At 41.0% G+C, this 16,874-nt stretch overlaps 2 protein-coding genes across 4 annotated transcripts in view; one reads left to right on the top strand and one right to left on the bottom strand.

Moving 5' to 3' along the window:
* The window catches only part of LOC124615930 (3-hydroxy-3-methylglutaryl-coenzyme A reductase), a 391,620-nt gene that overhangs the window by 9,825 nt on the left and 364,921 nt on the right, over positions 1-16,874 (top strand). The gene's annotated exons all lie outside the window — the stretch shown is intronic.
* LOC124616322 (ARL14 effector protein-like) lies at positions 5,998-12,005 on the bottom strand. Its single transcript, XM_047144628.1, has 2 exons — positions 11,291-12,005; positions 5,998-6,011 (listed from the first exon to the last, which is right to left on the bottom strand). The coding sequence occupies exons 1-2, from the start codon at positions 12,003-12,005 to the stop codon at positions 5,998-6,000; spliced, it is 729 nt and encodes a 242-aa protein (XP_047000584.1).

Here is a 16,874-nt window from a genome sequence, read left to right as displayed (position 1 = left end):
TATTTCGTTTAGTAATGTGTCCAACCGAACTCATGTCCTCGATACTATTTCTACAGTGTTTTTAGAAGGAGGTATCTATCTTTTCCACATGTTGCTCTCATAGAACTGGTTTCACCGTGTCTAGTAAGTAACGCATGATGAGATCCTACCCGCCTCCATAGCTGAGGAGGTTGTGCCGGCACGGTGGCTCAGCGTGTTCGGTCGGAGAGGTGGCTGGCCTCTGTAATAAAAAAAAAACGGAGTGAAAGGATCAGCAACGAACTTCAGTGGATGTCATGTGACGTCCTCTATGACCAAATACAACGAACAATAACGAACAAAATGCAAAAAAAAAGTAAGTTACTAACGCACGCCTGTGTGATGACGCTCGGCCGGCCGGAGTGGCGCTACAGTCTGGAACTGCGCGACCGCTACGGTCGCAGGTTCGAATCCTGCCTCGGGCATGGATGTGTGTGATGTCCTCAGGTTAGTTAGGTTTAAGTAGTTCTAAGTTCTAGGGGACTTATGACCTCAGAAGTTAAGTCCCATAGTGCTCAGAGCCATTTGAACCATTTTGATGACGCTCGATTCTGAGGAAAGCCGGTTCGAATCCTGGCGAAGGAAAATTTTTCGCTACCGTATTTGGTCGGAAAGGGTAGGAGAGCTGATGCCCTAAAGTTCCTGATCAACAGTCTTTGCGCCAGTGTCCTGGACTGTAATTCAAACCTCTCCGCATTGTCTCATGAAGTGAGGGCTTGTGACGCTGTTAATGATGATACGCCCGTGGGTTGGGGACTTAAGCTCGGCGGTCCCCATTGTACTATTCGTAAGTAGTAGTCAGTGTGCCGACACCGGATTTCACATTCTCCCTTCTCTCACTATCATCATCGCCATCACCGTCACCATCACCGTACAGCACAAAATGTAACACTACATCATACACGCATCAGTTACATTCAACTACTCTCCACATATACACATACGACACAACCCTCAATAACCCGCAGGGAAAGGGGCGGATGTGCGCGGAGTAAAAGCCAGGATGTCCTGGAAAACAGGGGAAACTCAGGGAATTGTTGCATTTTGCCTAAAAACCGTTCACCCTCAGCCCGGTGCTTTGCGACCGCCCTCCATCCGCCAGCCCCTCCCCTCGCTCAGTCCAACGCAGCAGCTAGACAAGCTGTTCTGAGGTTTGTTGTTGATATAGGAATGGCTTGCACACTTATCGCTGCAGCGTAGTCGTATTAATCAAGCTTGTTGTTGTGCCATGGATTTGTGCGTTTGTGGCGCTGTGTGACCAGCAAGGATCTGGTGCAGTATACATTTAGATCTTCTCAGAAATGCAAGTATTGCCTTGTTTGGCTCTGAGCACTATGGGACTTAACTTCTAAGGTCATCAGTCCCCTAGGACTTAGAACTACTTAAACCTAATTAACCTAAGGACATCACACACATCCACGCCCGAGGCAGGATTCGAACCTGCTACCGTAGCGGTCGCGCGGTTCCGGACTGTAGCGCCTAGAACCGCCCGGCCACCCCGGCCGGCTGCCTTGTTTACTGACACTGTGTAATTACGAAGATGAGTGCTTTTAGGAGAGACTGTGGACTGTTTGAATCCATTTACTTTTAACCAGGAATACTATGGCGTGATAGGTTTGAGTGCAAACATTATTTTCGACATATACCGACAAGTTACTGTTGTACATGCCAACAGCCGTCGATCTGATTGCTTTGTGTACAAATAAGAGTGATAATAGCTGTTCAGTGCTAGGCATAAAATAGTGTAATTAGAACTCTTACAAGCATTCATTGGACTTTTTCGTGCGTTTGTTGGTTTACTTGACATTGAGCTGAAGTCTGGAACGGGAAGAATGCAGCGTAGATGGCCAGTGGGAGTGGTAACTGTCAGAGCAGGTAGCTGGAGCAGGGAGCGGCGGTGGGGGGCAAAGGAGGGAGGGAGGGGCGACGTCCACTGTTCAAAGTGCCGTAAATGCGAACAAGAGGTGACCGAGACGTGTAACCAATGGCATCCCATACCATCACGCCGCGTGATACGCCAATATGGCGATGATGTCGCCAAACACGGATGCGACCATCATGGTGCTGTAAACAGAACCTGGATTCATCCGAAAAAATGACGTTTTGCCATTCGTGCACCCAGGTTCGTCGTTGAGTACACCATCACAGGCGCTCCTGTCTGTGATGCAGCGTCAAGGGTAACCGCAGCCCTGGTCTTCGAGCTGATAGTCCAGGCTGCTGAAAACGTCGTCGAACTGTTCGTGCAGATGGTTGTTGTCTTGCAAACGCCCCCATCTGTTGACTCAGGGATCGAGACGTGGCTGCACGATCCATTACAGCCATGCGGATAAGATGCCTGTCATCTCGACTGCTAGTGATACGAGGCCGTTGGGATCTTGCACGGCGTCCCGTATTACCATCCTCAACCCACCGATTCCATATTCTGCTAACAGTCATTGGATATCGACCAACGCGAGCAGCAATGTCGCGATACGATAAGCCGCAATCGCGATAGGCTACAATCCGACCTTTATCAAAGTCGGGAACGTGATGGTACGCATTTCTCCTCCTTACACGAGGCATCACAACAACGTTTCACCAGGCAACGCCGGTCAACTGCTGTTTGTGTCTGAGAAATCGGTTGGAAACTTTGCTCATGTCAGCACGTTGTAGGTGTCGCCACCGGCCCCAACCTTGTGTGAATGCTCTGAAAAGCTAATCATTTGCATATCACAGCATCTTCTTCCTGTCGGTTAAATTTCGCGTGTGTAGCACGTCATCTTCGTGGTGTAGCAATTTTAATGGCCAGTAGTGTGTATGTTTAAATGGTACCACGAAGAACTGTAGCGTTGTGTATATGTCGTAAAATCGATCAAAATTGGTTGGGGCTAAACATAATAGGAACAGGGAAAAATTTAATAAAATGATCCTTACACTAATGCGGCTGCACCCACCCTGTGGGAATTGCCAAACAGCAGTACCAGAAGTCATTTAATTTAATATACTTTACTTTAATGAGATCCTGTATGCTGTACGCCCGAGCTTACTTATTATCAGGCACAAAAAGTTTGTCGGCTATGCCTACATTTGTACATTGAAGTGTTTGAATCTGTATTCTTTGTTTTGCTACACAACCTGCGTTTGTATATTGGATATGAACCCTGAACGCGGCGAATTTTGTACCACTCCGCGATAATTGTGGTCTTGTATTATATTTGTTCTAAATGTTCCATCAATATTTACCATTTTATTCTTGCTTGGTAGAAGCACTTCAGTTGCGAACGAAATTCCTTCTTTTCAAGCACATGCCTGACATTGAGAATAACGTGAATGGAGAAAGTAATGACTAGACCACGGATTTTTAGGTCTTAAAAAAGTGTGTTTTAGGCACCTAAAATAGGCTCCTTCAGTAGTTCATTTAGGCTATATAAAACCTAAAATAGGCTCTAATAAAAATGAAGCAGAGAAAATAAAAATAAATTAAAATACACAGTGTTGACAGTATGAACATCTTATTAGTCATTAAAACAAGGAAAATGAATATTTACACAGATACAGAGCACAGCAATCCACAACATTAATGTTGAACATAACTCCAAATATTTTTGAGTTCCTGCAAGATAAATATCTCCGTAAAAAAGATGTGGCAATGATTTAATTAATACATTCTTAGTTTCACATATTCTGACCATAGTTGGCTTCACAATAAATAACCAAAATCTTTTCTAGGTTTTCTAGTGAAAAACTGTGGCGCTTGTCAGTCAGAATCAATTTATACGCTGAAAAAGAACGTTCTACATCAACAAATGTGACAGGGGCGTACTTCATTTTCGGCACATGTTGGACAGAAATGCTGCAGTCAGGAGTGCTGGATTTTCCACTAAGTATGTCGGCAGCTGCACACAACTCCTTCAGGCCAGTGTTCGTCTGCAAAACCGTTTGCATTTTTCCCGTACTTTTTCCCCTACTTTACCTGACGCTTCATCAATTTTCATTTTGACTTCTTCAAGCAAAGAAATATTGTCGTAGATAGGTCTCCCTGCGCCTTCTAATTGTGAAATTATTCTTGCCATAAATGTGTAGTGGGCGCCCTATGTAAGATAAGTCTCGTTTTAAAGAAGAATCTTTGAGTAACTCGATTGGTGCAGTTACGGATGCAGCATTCTCCGGTATATTTTCATCCACCTTCTGGACAGCTGAGAGATGCGTACTATATTATTCTGCTTCTATCAGCCACGTGCCCCAGCGGGTGACAACAGGCTCTGGCAGCAATGGGACATCTGAAAGCTGTTCTTTGAATGCCTGTATTCTTGATGGTGCCTTAACAAAAATTTTCTTCGCCATAGATATTACTTTATTTTCTTTAGGAAATTGTAGCCTTACTTGCTCTGCTATGCGGTTGATCCCATATACTACACAAGTTAAGTGCAGCATCAATGGGTAGAATACTTTTAATAGTTGAAACGCTGCTATCATGTATGCAGCAGCGTCAGTGACGGCCAGAAGCACCTTATTCTCATCCACTCCGTTTGGGTATAGCAACTTAAGCCCATTGTTCACAAACTGTGCTGTTGTTTATTGGTTAGTTTTTGCAAGCTGTTTTGAGTAAATCAAATGGGCCCTGGGTGGAGCATCTGGATCTAGCTTGCCAATAATCAGGTTTGCAATGTAACGGCCAAGACTGTCAGTAATTTCATCCACAGAAATCCATATACAAGATTCTCCAACATCATCTCGGATTCTGTGTAATGCAGCATTGTAAGCTGAATCCACATAATTCTTACGTGAAGTTGACTCTTCAGGAATAGACTGATGGCAGTACTTCTCAAGACAACCTCTAAAAATAGGGTTTTCTAGTTTTTTTCGTTCAACATTAGCTTTATGTGCGATTCCATCTGCATGCTGAGTCAGGTGAGATTTCTTAACACTCGAAACCTAATACGAGAGAAAAGGGAAATGCAGTTTAGAATCACATATAAAGAGTATTTCGTATTACTAAAGGATAGCGATAAAAAGAATCCTAAGTGACAGGAAAATACGAAGTCTAAGGAAAACATCAACTAACCTCCTTGTTGCAAGCTTGGCAGAAAATAATTTTCCCATCTGTTGTATAATACGGAAAATCTTGCAGACACTGCCTTATATGAGTAGACTTTGAACTAGCTGTTTTCGTAGTATTGTCACACAGAAACTAGAATTTATTTTGCACTTAGAACGTCAGTAACACTTAACACGTCGGTCGCTACACAATGTACTGATTTGTTTTCGCTGGGGAAAGGTGAACGATGACCTGTTTTTTTACTGCAGTGCATGGGAGCGGTAGGGGAAGTACCGTACTCGTTGCTGTACATATGGCACCTGACAGATGGCCGCCCCTTCTGAACAAGCGAATGGAATCTACCGGTGCTTCAGATGAAAACATCTCACTACTGGCAAAATATTTTTCGAACCAGAAAATTCACGTATAATACCTTTCACGAAACAGAGTAGTTTGATAGGACTGCCTGTAGACAGCAGCGAGAAAATGCGTGAAGGGCAGTAATTAAGCTATAGAGGGCGTCTACGATTAACATTGTGATTTTTTAATCCGTGCTCAGCTTAAGGCCTATGAAACCGTTTCTTTGCGAAAATACACAGCTGGCCAGAATCCTACGAACGAAATATTTTCAAATATAACATTTAGTCTGGCCAGAATCCTACGAGCGAAATATTTTTAAATAAAACATTTAGTACTCCCGCGTTCGATTCTAATGTGTAATTCAAATCTTTGACCGGCTCCCATTCGCTCACCGAAGTTAAGCACTGTCGCGCTCGGCGCGTACTTGGATGGATGACCACTCAACCGTGCCGAGTGCTGTTGGTAGCAAGGCAAGCAAAGGAATTGTAAACAGTCTCTAACGACCTTCGCCTTCGACGAGACGTAAAGCCCTAAGTTTACTTCCCTTTTCTAATCTTTGAAAACACAAGAACTCTATGTCAGATTAACGAAATAGGTACTTTTTAGGATTTTGATGCTGAAATAGGCAAAATTAGGCGTCAACGTCGAATTGTAGGTCCTGTAGAACTAACGGTATTCAGTTTAGTTAGTGATGAAATGCATAAGTACCAACTTACCTGCAAATTGGAGCTTAGGAAAAAAAATAGGTTTTAACCGAAAGATCCGTGATCTATTTTTTACATATGAATAATAAAACACCTATAAAGAGTATTTGGTATTAACAGTGATAGCGATACAAAAAAAATAAAAAAAGACCGAATTGTTAGGCACATACGAAGCATGAGCGCATATCAACTATCCACCTTGCTGCACGCTGGGCAGAAAATATTTTTTTCCATCTGTCGTCTAGTGTGGAAAAACTTGGAGCCACTGTCTTATATGATGAAATAGGCACTTTTTAGGATATTAAAGCCGAAATAGACAAAAATAGGCACTAACGTCGAAATAGGCTTTTTTAGGTGCTATAGAATTAACGCTATTTAGTGTAGATAGTCATGAAACGCATAAATACAAATTTTTATGCAAATAGGAACACAGGAACAAAATAGGTTTTTACCTAAAATCCGTGGTCTAGTAATGACCTATTGATATGAGATACTCAAAATTGAATAAATGTGGTCCTTCGTGAATGTGAATGTCTGACGTGGTGAGGTGCTGTTGGTGGTGGCTGTCAGTGGCCTTTCATGCCCATCAGCCTACCCTGGACTTTATTGAACACAAGCGGGCAGCCGCTTTCACCGTAACAGCCTGACAAAGTACTTCCCCGCAATAGTTTTCTGTAGTTTCGTGTCTTCAGGCCAAGTGCACTCCGCAACAGAAAAAAAAACCGCAACGTGGCTGGCGAAAAATGCTCATCGTAAGGAAGGGGAGCAAAAGGTTTTTACAAACTAGAGTAATAATTAGCCAGACCTATGATAGAAGTACTGGTATATTCAAAACACAGAAATAAAACATTGCCCAAATACATTACCCCTCACTGCCCAAAGATAGTGCTGTAAATCATTTACCAAAAACAAAGTATTCAAAAATTAGCGTCTGATCCTACCGGATGCAATGTAGTCAGTTCCACGGTCATTATTATTAACCATTGTCAATCTAAGAAATGAAAAAACGAGACGTGGATTCCCTGGATTATGCTTCAACAAATGCGGAAAGTTCATGACCGAGGAGGTAGGGCAACGCTTAGAACACTGAACTCGCATTCGGCAGGACGGCGGTTCAAATCCGCCTAGGGCCATCCAGATTTAGATTTTCAATGATTTCCTCAAAACGCTCCAGGCAAATACCAGGATGGTTTCTTTGAAAGGACGCGGCCGATTTCCTTCCTCATCTTAAAAAAAAAAAAAAAACCGATCCGAGCTTGTGCTCCGTCTCTTAACGACCTCGTTGGCGGTGGATTGTTAATCTTCTTCCTCCCGAAAGTTCTTGAGGTTGTTGGAAAAAGCAGGGGTAAACCTAATAAGGAAGAAAATTTGCATGGAGACGGAATTTCCTTTACACTGCGGTGCCAAATTCACAATGCGTTTGTTTACATTTGTTGTTGAGGTCTTCAGTCCTGAGACTGGTTTGATGCAGCTCCCCATGCTACTCTATCCTGTGCAAGCTTCTTCATCTCCCAGTACCTACTGCAACCTACATCCTTCTGAATCTGCTTAGTGTATTCATCTCTTGGTCTCGCTCTACGATTTTTACCCTCCACGCTGCCCTCCAATACTAAATTGGTGATCCCTTGATGCCTCAGAACATGTCCTACCAACCGATCCCTTCTTCTAGTCAAGTTGTGCCACAAACTTCTCCCCAATTCTATTCAATACATCCTCATTAGTTATGTGATCTACCCATCTAATTTTCAGCATTCTTCTGAAGCACTACATTTGGAAAGCTTCTATTCTCTTCTTGTCCAAACCAGTTATCGTCCATGTTTCACTTCCATACATGTCTACACTCCATACAAATATTTTCAGAAAGGGCTTCCTGACACTTAAATCTATACTCGATGTTAACAAATTTTTCTTCTTCAGAAACGCTTTCCTTGCCATTCCCAGTCTACATTATTTTATATCCTCTCTACTTCCACCATCATCAGTTATTTTGCTCCCCAAATAGCAAAACTCTTTTACTACTTTAAGTGTCTCATTTCCTAATCTAATTCCCTCAGAATCACCCGACTTAATTCGACTACATTCCATTACCCTGGTTTTGCTTTTGTTGATGTTCTACTTATACCCTCCTTTCAGGACACTGTCCATTCCGTTCAACTGCTCTTCCAAGTCCTTTGCTGTCTCTGACAGAATTACAATGTCATCGGTGAACCTCGAAGTTTTTATTTCTTCTCCATAGATTTTAATACCTACTCCCAATTTTTCTTTTGTTTCCTTTACTGCTTGCTCAACATACAAATTGAATAACATCGGGGACAGGCTACAACCCTGTCTCACTCCCTTCCCAACCACTGCTTCCCTTTCATGTCCCTCGACTCTTATAACTGCCATCTGCTTTCCGTACAAATTGTAAATGGGTCATTCCATGCCAAGTGGTCTAAACCTTCCCACCATCATGTCTCCAATTTTCTTCAAATTTTATCTGTAGCACTAGTCAAGTGCTAAATTAAGTTTCTCAAGATTTCAAGCCTCTAGCTGCAATACTTGCTGATCTACACCCCCTTGTCTGAAGGGTAGTAAGTTCGCATGCGCGCGACATCAGACAAAATGCCATTTTTGGGGTCTCATAAAATTGAAACCAATTCATAAGAATGGTTAGTAAGATGAGACCCTGTACAGTTTTTTGTGCTGATTCAAACGAAATTAATTATAAGATTACTGATGCAAAATCCGGTCAAACAAGTCGACTCAAAGTGTACCCCTAATTCTGTCGTGACTTAATGCGACAAATTTTGACCAATATTCAGACTGCAATAATTTCCTTGCAGATAAAGATATGGACTTGAACTTTTTACCAAGTCTTATCTTTGTGCTGGACATAATACAGCTGGATTTCCAACTACCCAGGCTTTATAGTCGCCTTGCAAAATCTCTTCAAATTTGGCAGTGTCAGCGCAAATGGCTTTATTTACCAAAGTTCAAAGCCCATTACTACAAAATAGTCAGCCTGGATTTAATTGTGAATAGTATCATCTGAAAGAGAAACTCTTGCTCTACAAGATGGATATATTTTTCTTTTGCAACGCTTCCATTAAGTGCTTATTTACTCAGGTCAAAGTATCTTATATTTTGTGTGCGCAGTGCCCTGCGTTGGTCCATGATGGCTGAGCCATTACTGGTTATCACAATAAAACCAGCATCCCCATCGCCATAGGGGCCACGCCCGATAGCCATGCAGTAACAGCCACGGGTGGGTATCTTTACTGCAGGTTCCCAAGCCTGATTACAGGGTGTCTTTACCACAGGATCCCAAGCCTGATTGTGGGTTTCTTTATGCAGGTTCCCAAGCCTGTCTTCCTCAGTTACTTCATCATTCTGGAAGCATCGTTGATTTGCAAGAGAATGCTTTCAGGAAAACTGTATTGCCGACCAGATGATGTCACTGATGGAGCTGGAATAACACCAATGATAAGTTGTTCTGGAATCCAGCAAGTATCACGTCTTAAGGGCCAATAAAATGAACTTGCAGGACCATGAGGATGCATAAAGCTTATGAAAGCATCTTTCTGTTCGACTGAGATTTCAACGATGTTTCCAATCCACCATTTCTTTTCATAAATGCAAGCAACATACTGCCCAGGCTGAAGATCCATGACTTGAACTACTACTTCAGCAGCACTAATTTTGGCCAAAAAAGATGTCGCATCATTAGAAACTCTACTGACCTTAATTGTCGTCATATCAATGGGCAAAAAATGGTGGTTTTCTCTTGTGCCAGCTAGAGTGTGCCCTTGCAGGAATCTTTCTTCTTGAGAAGCTTTTTCTTCTTCAACTTCCTCTTTGCTGATGAAAAAGAATTTGATTCCATTGATATTATCATTGCAGAAGTTGAAAAGATCTTTGGGTGTTAGAATCTGGTTTTCATATGGACGTTGCAAACTTGCTCTTGCTGCCAACCGTTTTGTTGTGCCTCCAATGCCATCACAAGGCGACTTTCCATGGCTTGTTCCAAAGAAATTCCATTCTGCTGTTATTTCAAAATCTTCTTTGTGATAGCATAAGTTGAGAAAATTCTTGAAATTCTTATATTGTGCAGCTGAACCATCACTGAAGTAGTGGATGTGGCTTATTTTGGAAAATTGCATCTTCAGGTAATTGATTACTTTTCCAATGTAAACATGGACAGTAATCGTATCGTGTCGAAGGCAGTCACTAATAACACAAAGATTCACACATTGCACCTCTTCGTTTTCACAGTAGTAGACTACAAATGGATGAACTGTTGCTTGACTGTTTTCCCAGTGAAAGCCTTGCACTGCATCTTGAACAATAAATGAATAGTTTTCAGCAAAATCCATTAGTATTATGAATTCGCCTTCTTTCAAATCAGTTTTGAGAGCTTTCAGGTGCTGGCTTTGATGCTTGGCAATGTAGTGATGACAAGACAGGTTCCAAATTTTTGCTGCAATATCTTCAACATACTCTTCTGTTGAAAGCTGCTTTGTTTCTAAAGTATCCCTGTCGGTATGAATCCATTGTTTGTACTCAATCAGTTCTTCAGGGTCATTATCTTCAAAATATGTTGCAATAACTGCTTCTACACCTTCTGGACCAGGGCAGTTTTCACAACGATGAAGCATACAATCCTTGTTTTCCAAGCTGCAAACAGCTTTGCTAAGAATTTCCTTGTAGTCTTCATTGATTGATGCACCAGTGAGCATAAGCTTGACATTTTGGTGTATTGTACAGACACAAACTGAGTGCATTCCAGCAGAGCCAACTGTAACACACCATTTTGGTCTAAGCTCGCAAAACTTTGAGAAGCCAATTTCTGGTCCATTTTGCTTCTGATAAGACACGTACATTTCCTTCAAATTGCAAAGCAACAACCGCTTTTGCTTGTACACCTTTGTTCCTGAAATTCTCACAGGCACACAGTCTTTCTTCCCTGGACAAAGTCTGCTGAATTCGTCATCTTGAAAAAAGTCATGTACTTTCTGGACAACTTCATCTGAAAGCTTCCTTCCTTGCCGATTTGCTGGAAAAGCTAGAACACCTTGCTCATTCTTCAGTTTTCTCGCTTGCTTTACCATTCTTTCTGATACATTAAATGCTGTTGTCGTATCTTTAATTGTCCAGCTTCTTGGAACCAAGGTCAATATTTGAACTTTTGTCCTACGATTTGACACTTTACATTTTTCTTTCAACTCTTCTATAAGATTATCAAGATCTGCACAATTATTGCATGGGCGACTTTTACTTGAACTTGGCTGTTCATCGTAATTGATTCCTACAGCAGCAGCAATTTGATTCCCAATTAAACTTTGTGCATCCAAGATCTTTCTTTTTGCATAGCTTTGCTTATCTCTTTTACTTAGTTGTCTTCTTTTCAATGGTGAAGCACCAATAAATGATAAACTTTTGTTGATGGCTGGTTCAGTTTCATCCGTTGTGAAATCTTGTTCAGATTGGGTTGATAGTGATGATGAATCTTCTAGCTTTTGGTTCAGTGCCGACATGCAGCGAGGGCAAAGCTTCTGACCAGGTTTTATATCAATCACTTCTTTTTTCTTTAACAGGCAAAGTTTGGCAGCTGTTTCATTATCAAGCAGTCTAAGTCCAGCTTTTACATTGTGATTCCTCTTCTTGAATGGATTGCAACATTTCTTTTGCATCGCTTGATATTCATGTAGGAAGAGGGCTTCATGGTGGAAGCAAATGATGGAATTTTCGTCAAGTTTGGCTTCTGAACGCGAAACAAGCAATTTCTGGTCACATTCTGTGAAATCACTAAACGCTTTGAATCCAGTCTTCTTAGCATAGAAGATAACATGGCACTTCGATGCAGCAGCATCTTTTCCAATTGAACAGGGGGCCAACGATTCTTCTTCTTCATTAACTTCTGACATCTCTCACTGGCCAATCACTGAATAAAACACGAATGAAATATCCAATTATATCAGTAATTCTAAGCGACTATTAAGATTCAAATTCCTAGAAATGAAGAAAAATTAGTGCATCGCGCATACAAAATATAACAACTTTGATGTGAGTTAATGAGTACTTAATGGTCGCGTTGCAAAAAAAACAAATGTCAGTCTTGTAGAGCAAGAGTTTCTCTTTTAGGTGATACTATTCACAAGCAGATTCAGGCCAACTATTTTTTAGTAATTGGCTTGAAACTTTGGTAAATTTTACCGTTTGTGCTGACACTGCCTAATTTGAAGAGATACTGCAGGGCGACCATATGGCCTGGATCATTGCAAATCCGGCTGCATTATGTCTAGCACAAGCATGAAGCTTGGCCAAAAGTTCAAGTCCATATCTTCAACTGCAAGGAAATCATTGCAGTCTTAATATTGGTCAAAATTTGTCGCGTTGTGTCACGACAAATTTTGAAGTATACTTTGAGTCGAGTTATTTGACCGGGGTTTGCATGAGTAATGTTATACATAATTTCGTTGGAATCAGCAAAAAAAACTGTACAGGGTCGCATCTTACTAACCATTCTTATGAATTAGTTTCGATTTTATTAGACTCCAAATATGACATTTTTTTTATGTTGCATGCACACGGACTAAGTACACTTCAGACAAGGGGGTCTAGATCAGCAGCTATTGCAGCTAGAGGCCTGAAATCTTGGGAAACTTACTTCAACACTTGACTAAAGCTACAGTTAAAATTTGACGAAAATTGGAGACCATGATGGTGGGAACTTTTTTCAGTTTTAGACCACTTGGTGTGGAATGACCCAAATGGCCTTTCGCTCCCTGTATTTTACCTTGTCACCTTTAAAATTTGAAAGAGAGTATTCCAGTCAACAATGTCAAAAGCTTTCTCTAAGTCTACAAATGCTAGAAACGTAGGTTTGCCTTTCCTTAATCTTTCTTCTAAGATAAGCCGGAGGGTCAGTATTGCCTCACGTGTTCCAATATTTCTACGGAATCCAAACTGATCTCCCCCGATGTCGGCTTCTACCAGTTTTCCCATTCGTCTGTAAAGAATTCGCGTTAGTATTTTGCATCTGTGACTTATTAAACTGATAGTTCGGTAATTTTCACATCTGTCAACACCTGCTTTCTTTGGGATTGGAATTATTACATTCTTCTTGAAGTCTGAGGGAATTTCGGCTGTCTCATACATCTTGCTCACCAGATGGTAGAGTTTTGTCAGGACTGGCTCTCCCAAGGCTGTCAGTAGTTGTAATGGAATGTTGTCTACTCCCGGGGCCTTGTTTCGACTCAGGTATTTAAGTGTTCTGTCAAACTCTTCACGCAATATCATATCTCTCATTTCATCTTCATCTACATCCTCTTCCATTTCCATAATATTGTCCTAAAGTACATCGCCCTTGTATAGACCCTCTATATACTCCTTCCACCTTTCTGCTTTCTTTCTTTGCTTAGAACTGGGTTTCCATCTGAGCTCTTGATATTCATACAAGTGGTTCTCTTTTCCCCAAAAGTGTCTTTAATTTTCCTGTAGGCAGTATCTATCTTACCCCTAGTGAGATAGGCCTCTACATCCTTACATTTGTCCTCTAGCCATCCCTGCTTAGCCATTTTGCACTTCCTATCGATCTCATTTTTGAGACGTTTGTATTCCTTTTTGCCTGCTTCATTTGCTGCATTTTTATATTTTCTCCTTTCATCAATTAAATTCAATATTTCTTCTGTTACCCAAGGATTTCTACTAGCCCTCGTCTTTTTACCTACTTGATCCTCTGCTGCCTTCGCTACTTCATCCCTCAAATCTACCCATTCTTCTTCTACTGTATTTCTTTCCCCCATTCCTCTCAGTTGTTCCTTTATGCTCTCCCTGAAGCTCTGTGCAACCGCTGGTTCTTTCAGTTTATCCAGGTCCCATCCCCTTAATTTCCCACCTTTTTGCAGTTTCTTCAGTTTTAATCTACAGTTCATAACCAATAGTTTGTGGTCAGAGTCCACATCTGCCCCTGGAAATGTCTTACAATTTAAAACCTGGTTCCTAACTCTCTGTCTTACCATTATATAATCTATCTGATACCTTCTAATATATCCACGCTTCTTCCATGTATACAACCTTCTTAACGTTCCAAAATTAGCTATGCAGAGGAGTGTCTAGTTCCTGTGCTAGCCAACAGTTCTAACACATGTGCACCGGTCTGTATCAGTAGACCAATATGGACCCCCTAAGCTAACGATCCATGACGACTCGTCTCCATTCCTCCCTCTCTATAAACTCTCCAAGCATGTGTTAAACTATAAAAAATCTTTCACCGACGGCATCGTCGTCCTGTCAAATGACATAGAAGCTGCTAGGCTCAAAATCAGCCTACTAAAGAAAACTGCCAAACAGAATAGCTTTCAATCATCCCTGATGTTCTCAGTCTTCATATTCTAAGAATGTCTTTTTTCGCCGTGGAGTATATCATTTCTCAGTTTATGAGGAATGATATAAAATCATGTCGACCGCAATTAAGAATTTATATGAGTCAATTCCTAGGCTGGTTTGTATGCCCAAAGTAGATCTATTATTATAATGTAGTATGTCGGAAGATGTTATCGGGGACGAGTCTGCGATGGAAAGAAATCAGGCCAGGGACCACTTCGTAGATTTCGATACTGGAAAAGCACGAAGAGGACCACGTACCTAAACCGAGCTCCCTGCAGCTGAAAGTAATGGTGACAACAGAGGTAGGAGAGAGCTTGTAAAGCTGAAAGTTAATGCTGCCCAGCCGTGGAGAAGGGGGAGGCAAGCAGCGTGGTGCTTCTTTCTGAGTAGGACTATTGGCGCTGGTCTATATCCAGCAGACGACATAAGAAAAACCCGGAGCTTAAATAAAGAAGAGCTGGAAATAGTCTTACGCAATAACTCAATAAATATTCTTGACACACGATTTATTGCTTAAATCAACAAAACTAGAGTGTATTTGGCAGAGAAAAATCTTATATCCCTTCGAAACACATTTATTCCTGTTTTATGACTGTTGAAAGGAAGACTGAAGTGGGCGAGAGGGATAGTGTTACCGGAGTGTAGTTTGTTGCTTCGTTACGACAATTCGTTATGATTTGGTGTGTGTATATTACGTCAGCACACATGTGTTTTCCTTTATCCTATGATTATCATAAATGAACTTAATTCTGTTTGCCGAAAACACACACACAGACACACACACACACACACACACACACGCACAAACAGACACACACACACACACACACACACACACACACACACACACACACACACACACACAGCTTTATGAGTGTCAACTGTTAAGGCGTAATTCTGTGGAAGAAATGGAATATCTAGGAGCTATAGTTTTAATTTTTGTATAAAAAACTATATTGTGTTAGAGCAGTGAGTTCCATCGTGGGGATAATTATCCCCTGAGAGCTAAAATGAAATTCTCTGGACAGTAAAAACAAAAACAAAAAAAAAATCTGGATTGTGTTTCGGTCACGAATCGAAATTATTTATTTTTAAAATATCATTACTGTTATCTATGTTTCATATTACTCATTTCTTATTTTTATCAATAATAACATTTTTTCAAATACTAGCGCTAATGCGCGAGACAATGTGGTGGTTGCAGCTTGTAAAATGAACCTATGAGCAGCATCTTACTCACGAAGTCCATCATTACACATATACTTTGTACTGTGTACTATGCATCTGTGACGTAAAATTGAGACATATGCGTCACATATGCCCCAATTTCTCTTGAAATGGCCTTCCCGGAGTTCGCGCAATGCACCAGAAATGGACTATTATTAGCTTCCCAAGAGGCAGACGAACTAATTGACATACAACACTACAGTAACTAAGTAACGGCTGCTACATTTCTGTTGAGCCTACACAGTGTTACTATAAGTATTATTATTATTATTATTGGCATTGGTAAGACACAAAGCATTGTCAGCATGAAGTCTTCCAACTTCTGTCAGTTGTGAAGTAAGGAGTCCAGCACTGAAGTGATTTACAAACAGTATGTATAGTGCACACATTTTTGGTTGATTTTTTAATGGAGGTGCAAGGTGTGGATTAATTGCTTTACCGTTGTACGAAACGAGTAAGAAATGAGTAGTACCGAAATTCTCTTTGACTCATTAATTCTTGGTTTAATAAAACACCACAGACACTAAATATCATTTATCTTTCGCCGTTTAAAAAACAAAAGTGTTCAAAGAAAATTGTTTTCCATTGCAAGCACAAGAGTGTGTGTTTGGGTTGGTGTGTGTGCGCGCGCGCGAGGAAGGGGGGGGGGGGGGGGGAGGATGGGAAATGTACTTCCTAACATCTAATTGCACTCAGGGCTAATGGAATCATAAAGGTTGCGTACCAACATGTTACAGCCACGTAATCACTGGGTAAGCTGTCAACATTTTTAATGGCTGCATACTTTTCCCCTTCCTGTTAAAGAATATTACTTTTTTTAAGTTAAATTACCTGTTCTTTCAGCGGCTGGTATACAGCGGAGGGTAGTGCAATGCTCGCTCTCGGTTGTGCAGGTAATGGTTGGCGTGGATAAAATTTCGAAATAGTAGGAGTAGTAGTACGATAAAATACGTCACCGAGAGCACACTCTCGACACCGCTGCACCATTAACTGCCAATATGAGTCATGTCACAAAATGTTTATTGTGAAAGGAAAAAAAACATATATTGGTGTCTTAAGAATAACTACACGGACACTATAATATGGGAATAAGTCTCACCATAAGCCAGTTTAGACATTTATTTGTATCTTTAATTATATCTATAAATCTCGATATAATGTTTAAATAATCAAGATGG

Source organism: Schistocerca americana, chromosome 5, assembly GCF_021461395.2.
Source record: "Schistocerca americana isolate TAMUIC-IGC-003095 chromosome 5, iqSchAmer2.1, whole genome shotgun sequence".
In the NCBI taxonomy this organism is placed as follows: Eukaryota; Metazoa; Arthropoda; class Insecta; order Orthoptera; family Acrididae; genus Schistocerca; species Schistocerca americana.
This window is presented reverse-complemented; position numbering and strand designations above follow the sequence as displayed.

Excerpts from the sequence above, each read along its gene's own strand:
- LOC124616322 (XM_047144628.1), bottom strand. The coding sequence starts at position 12,005 with ATGTCAGAAGTTAATGAAGAAGAAGAATCGTTGGCCCCCTGTTCAATT.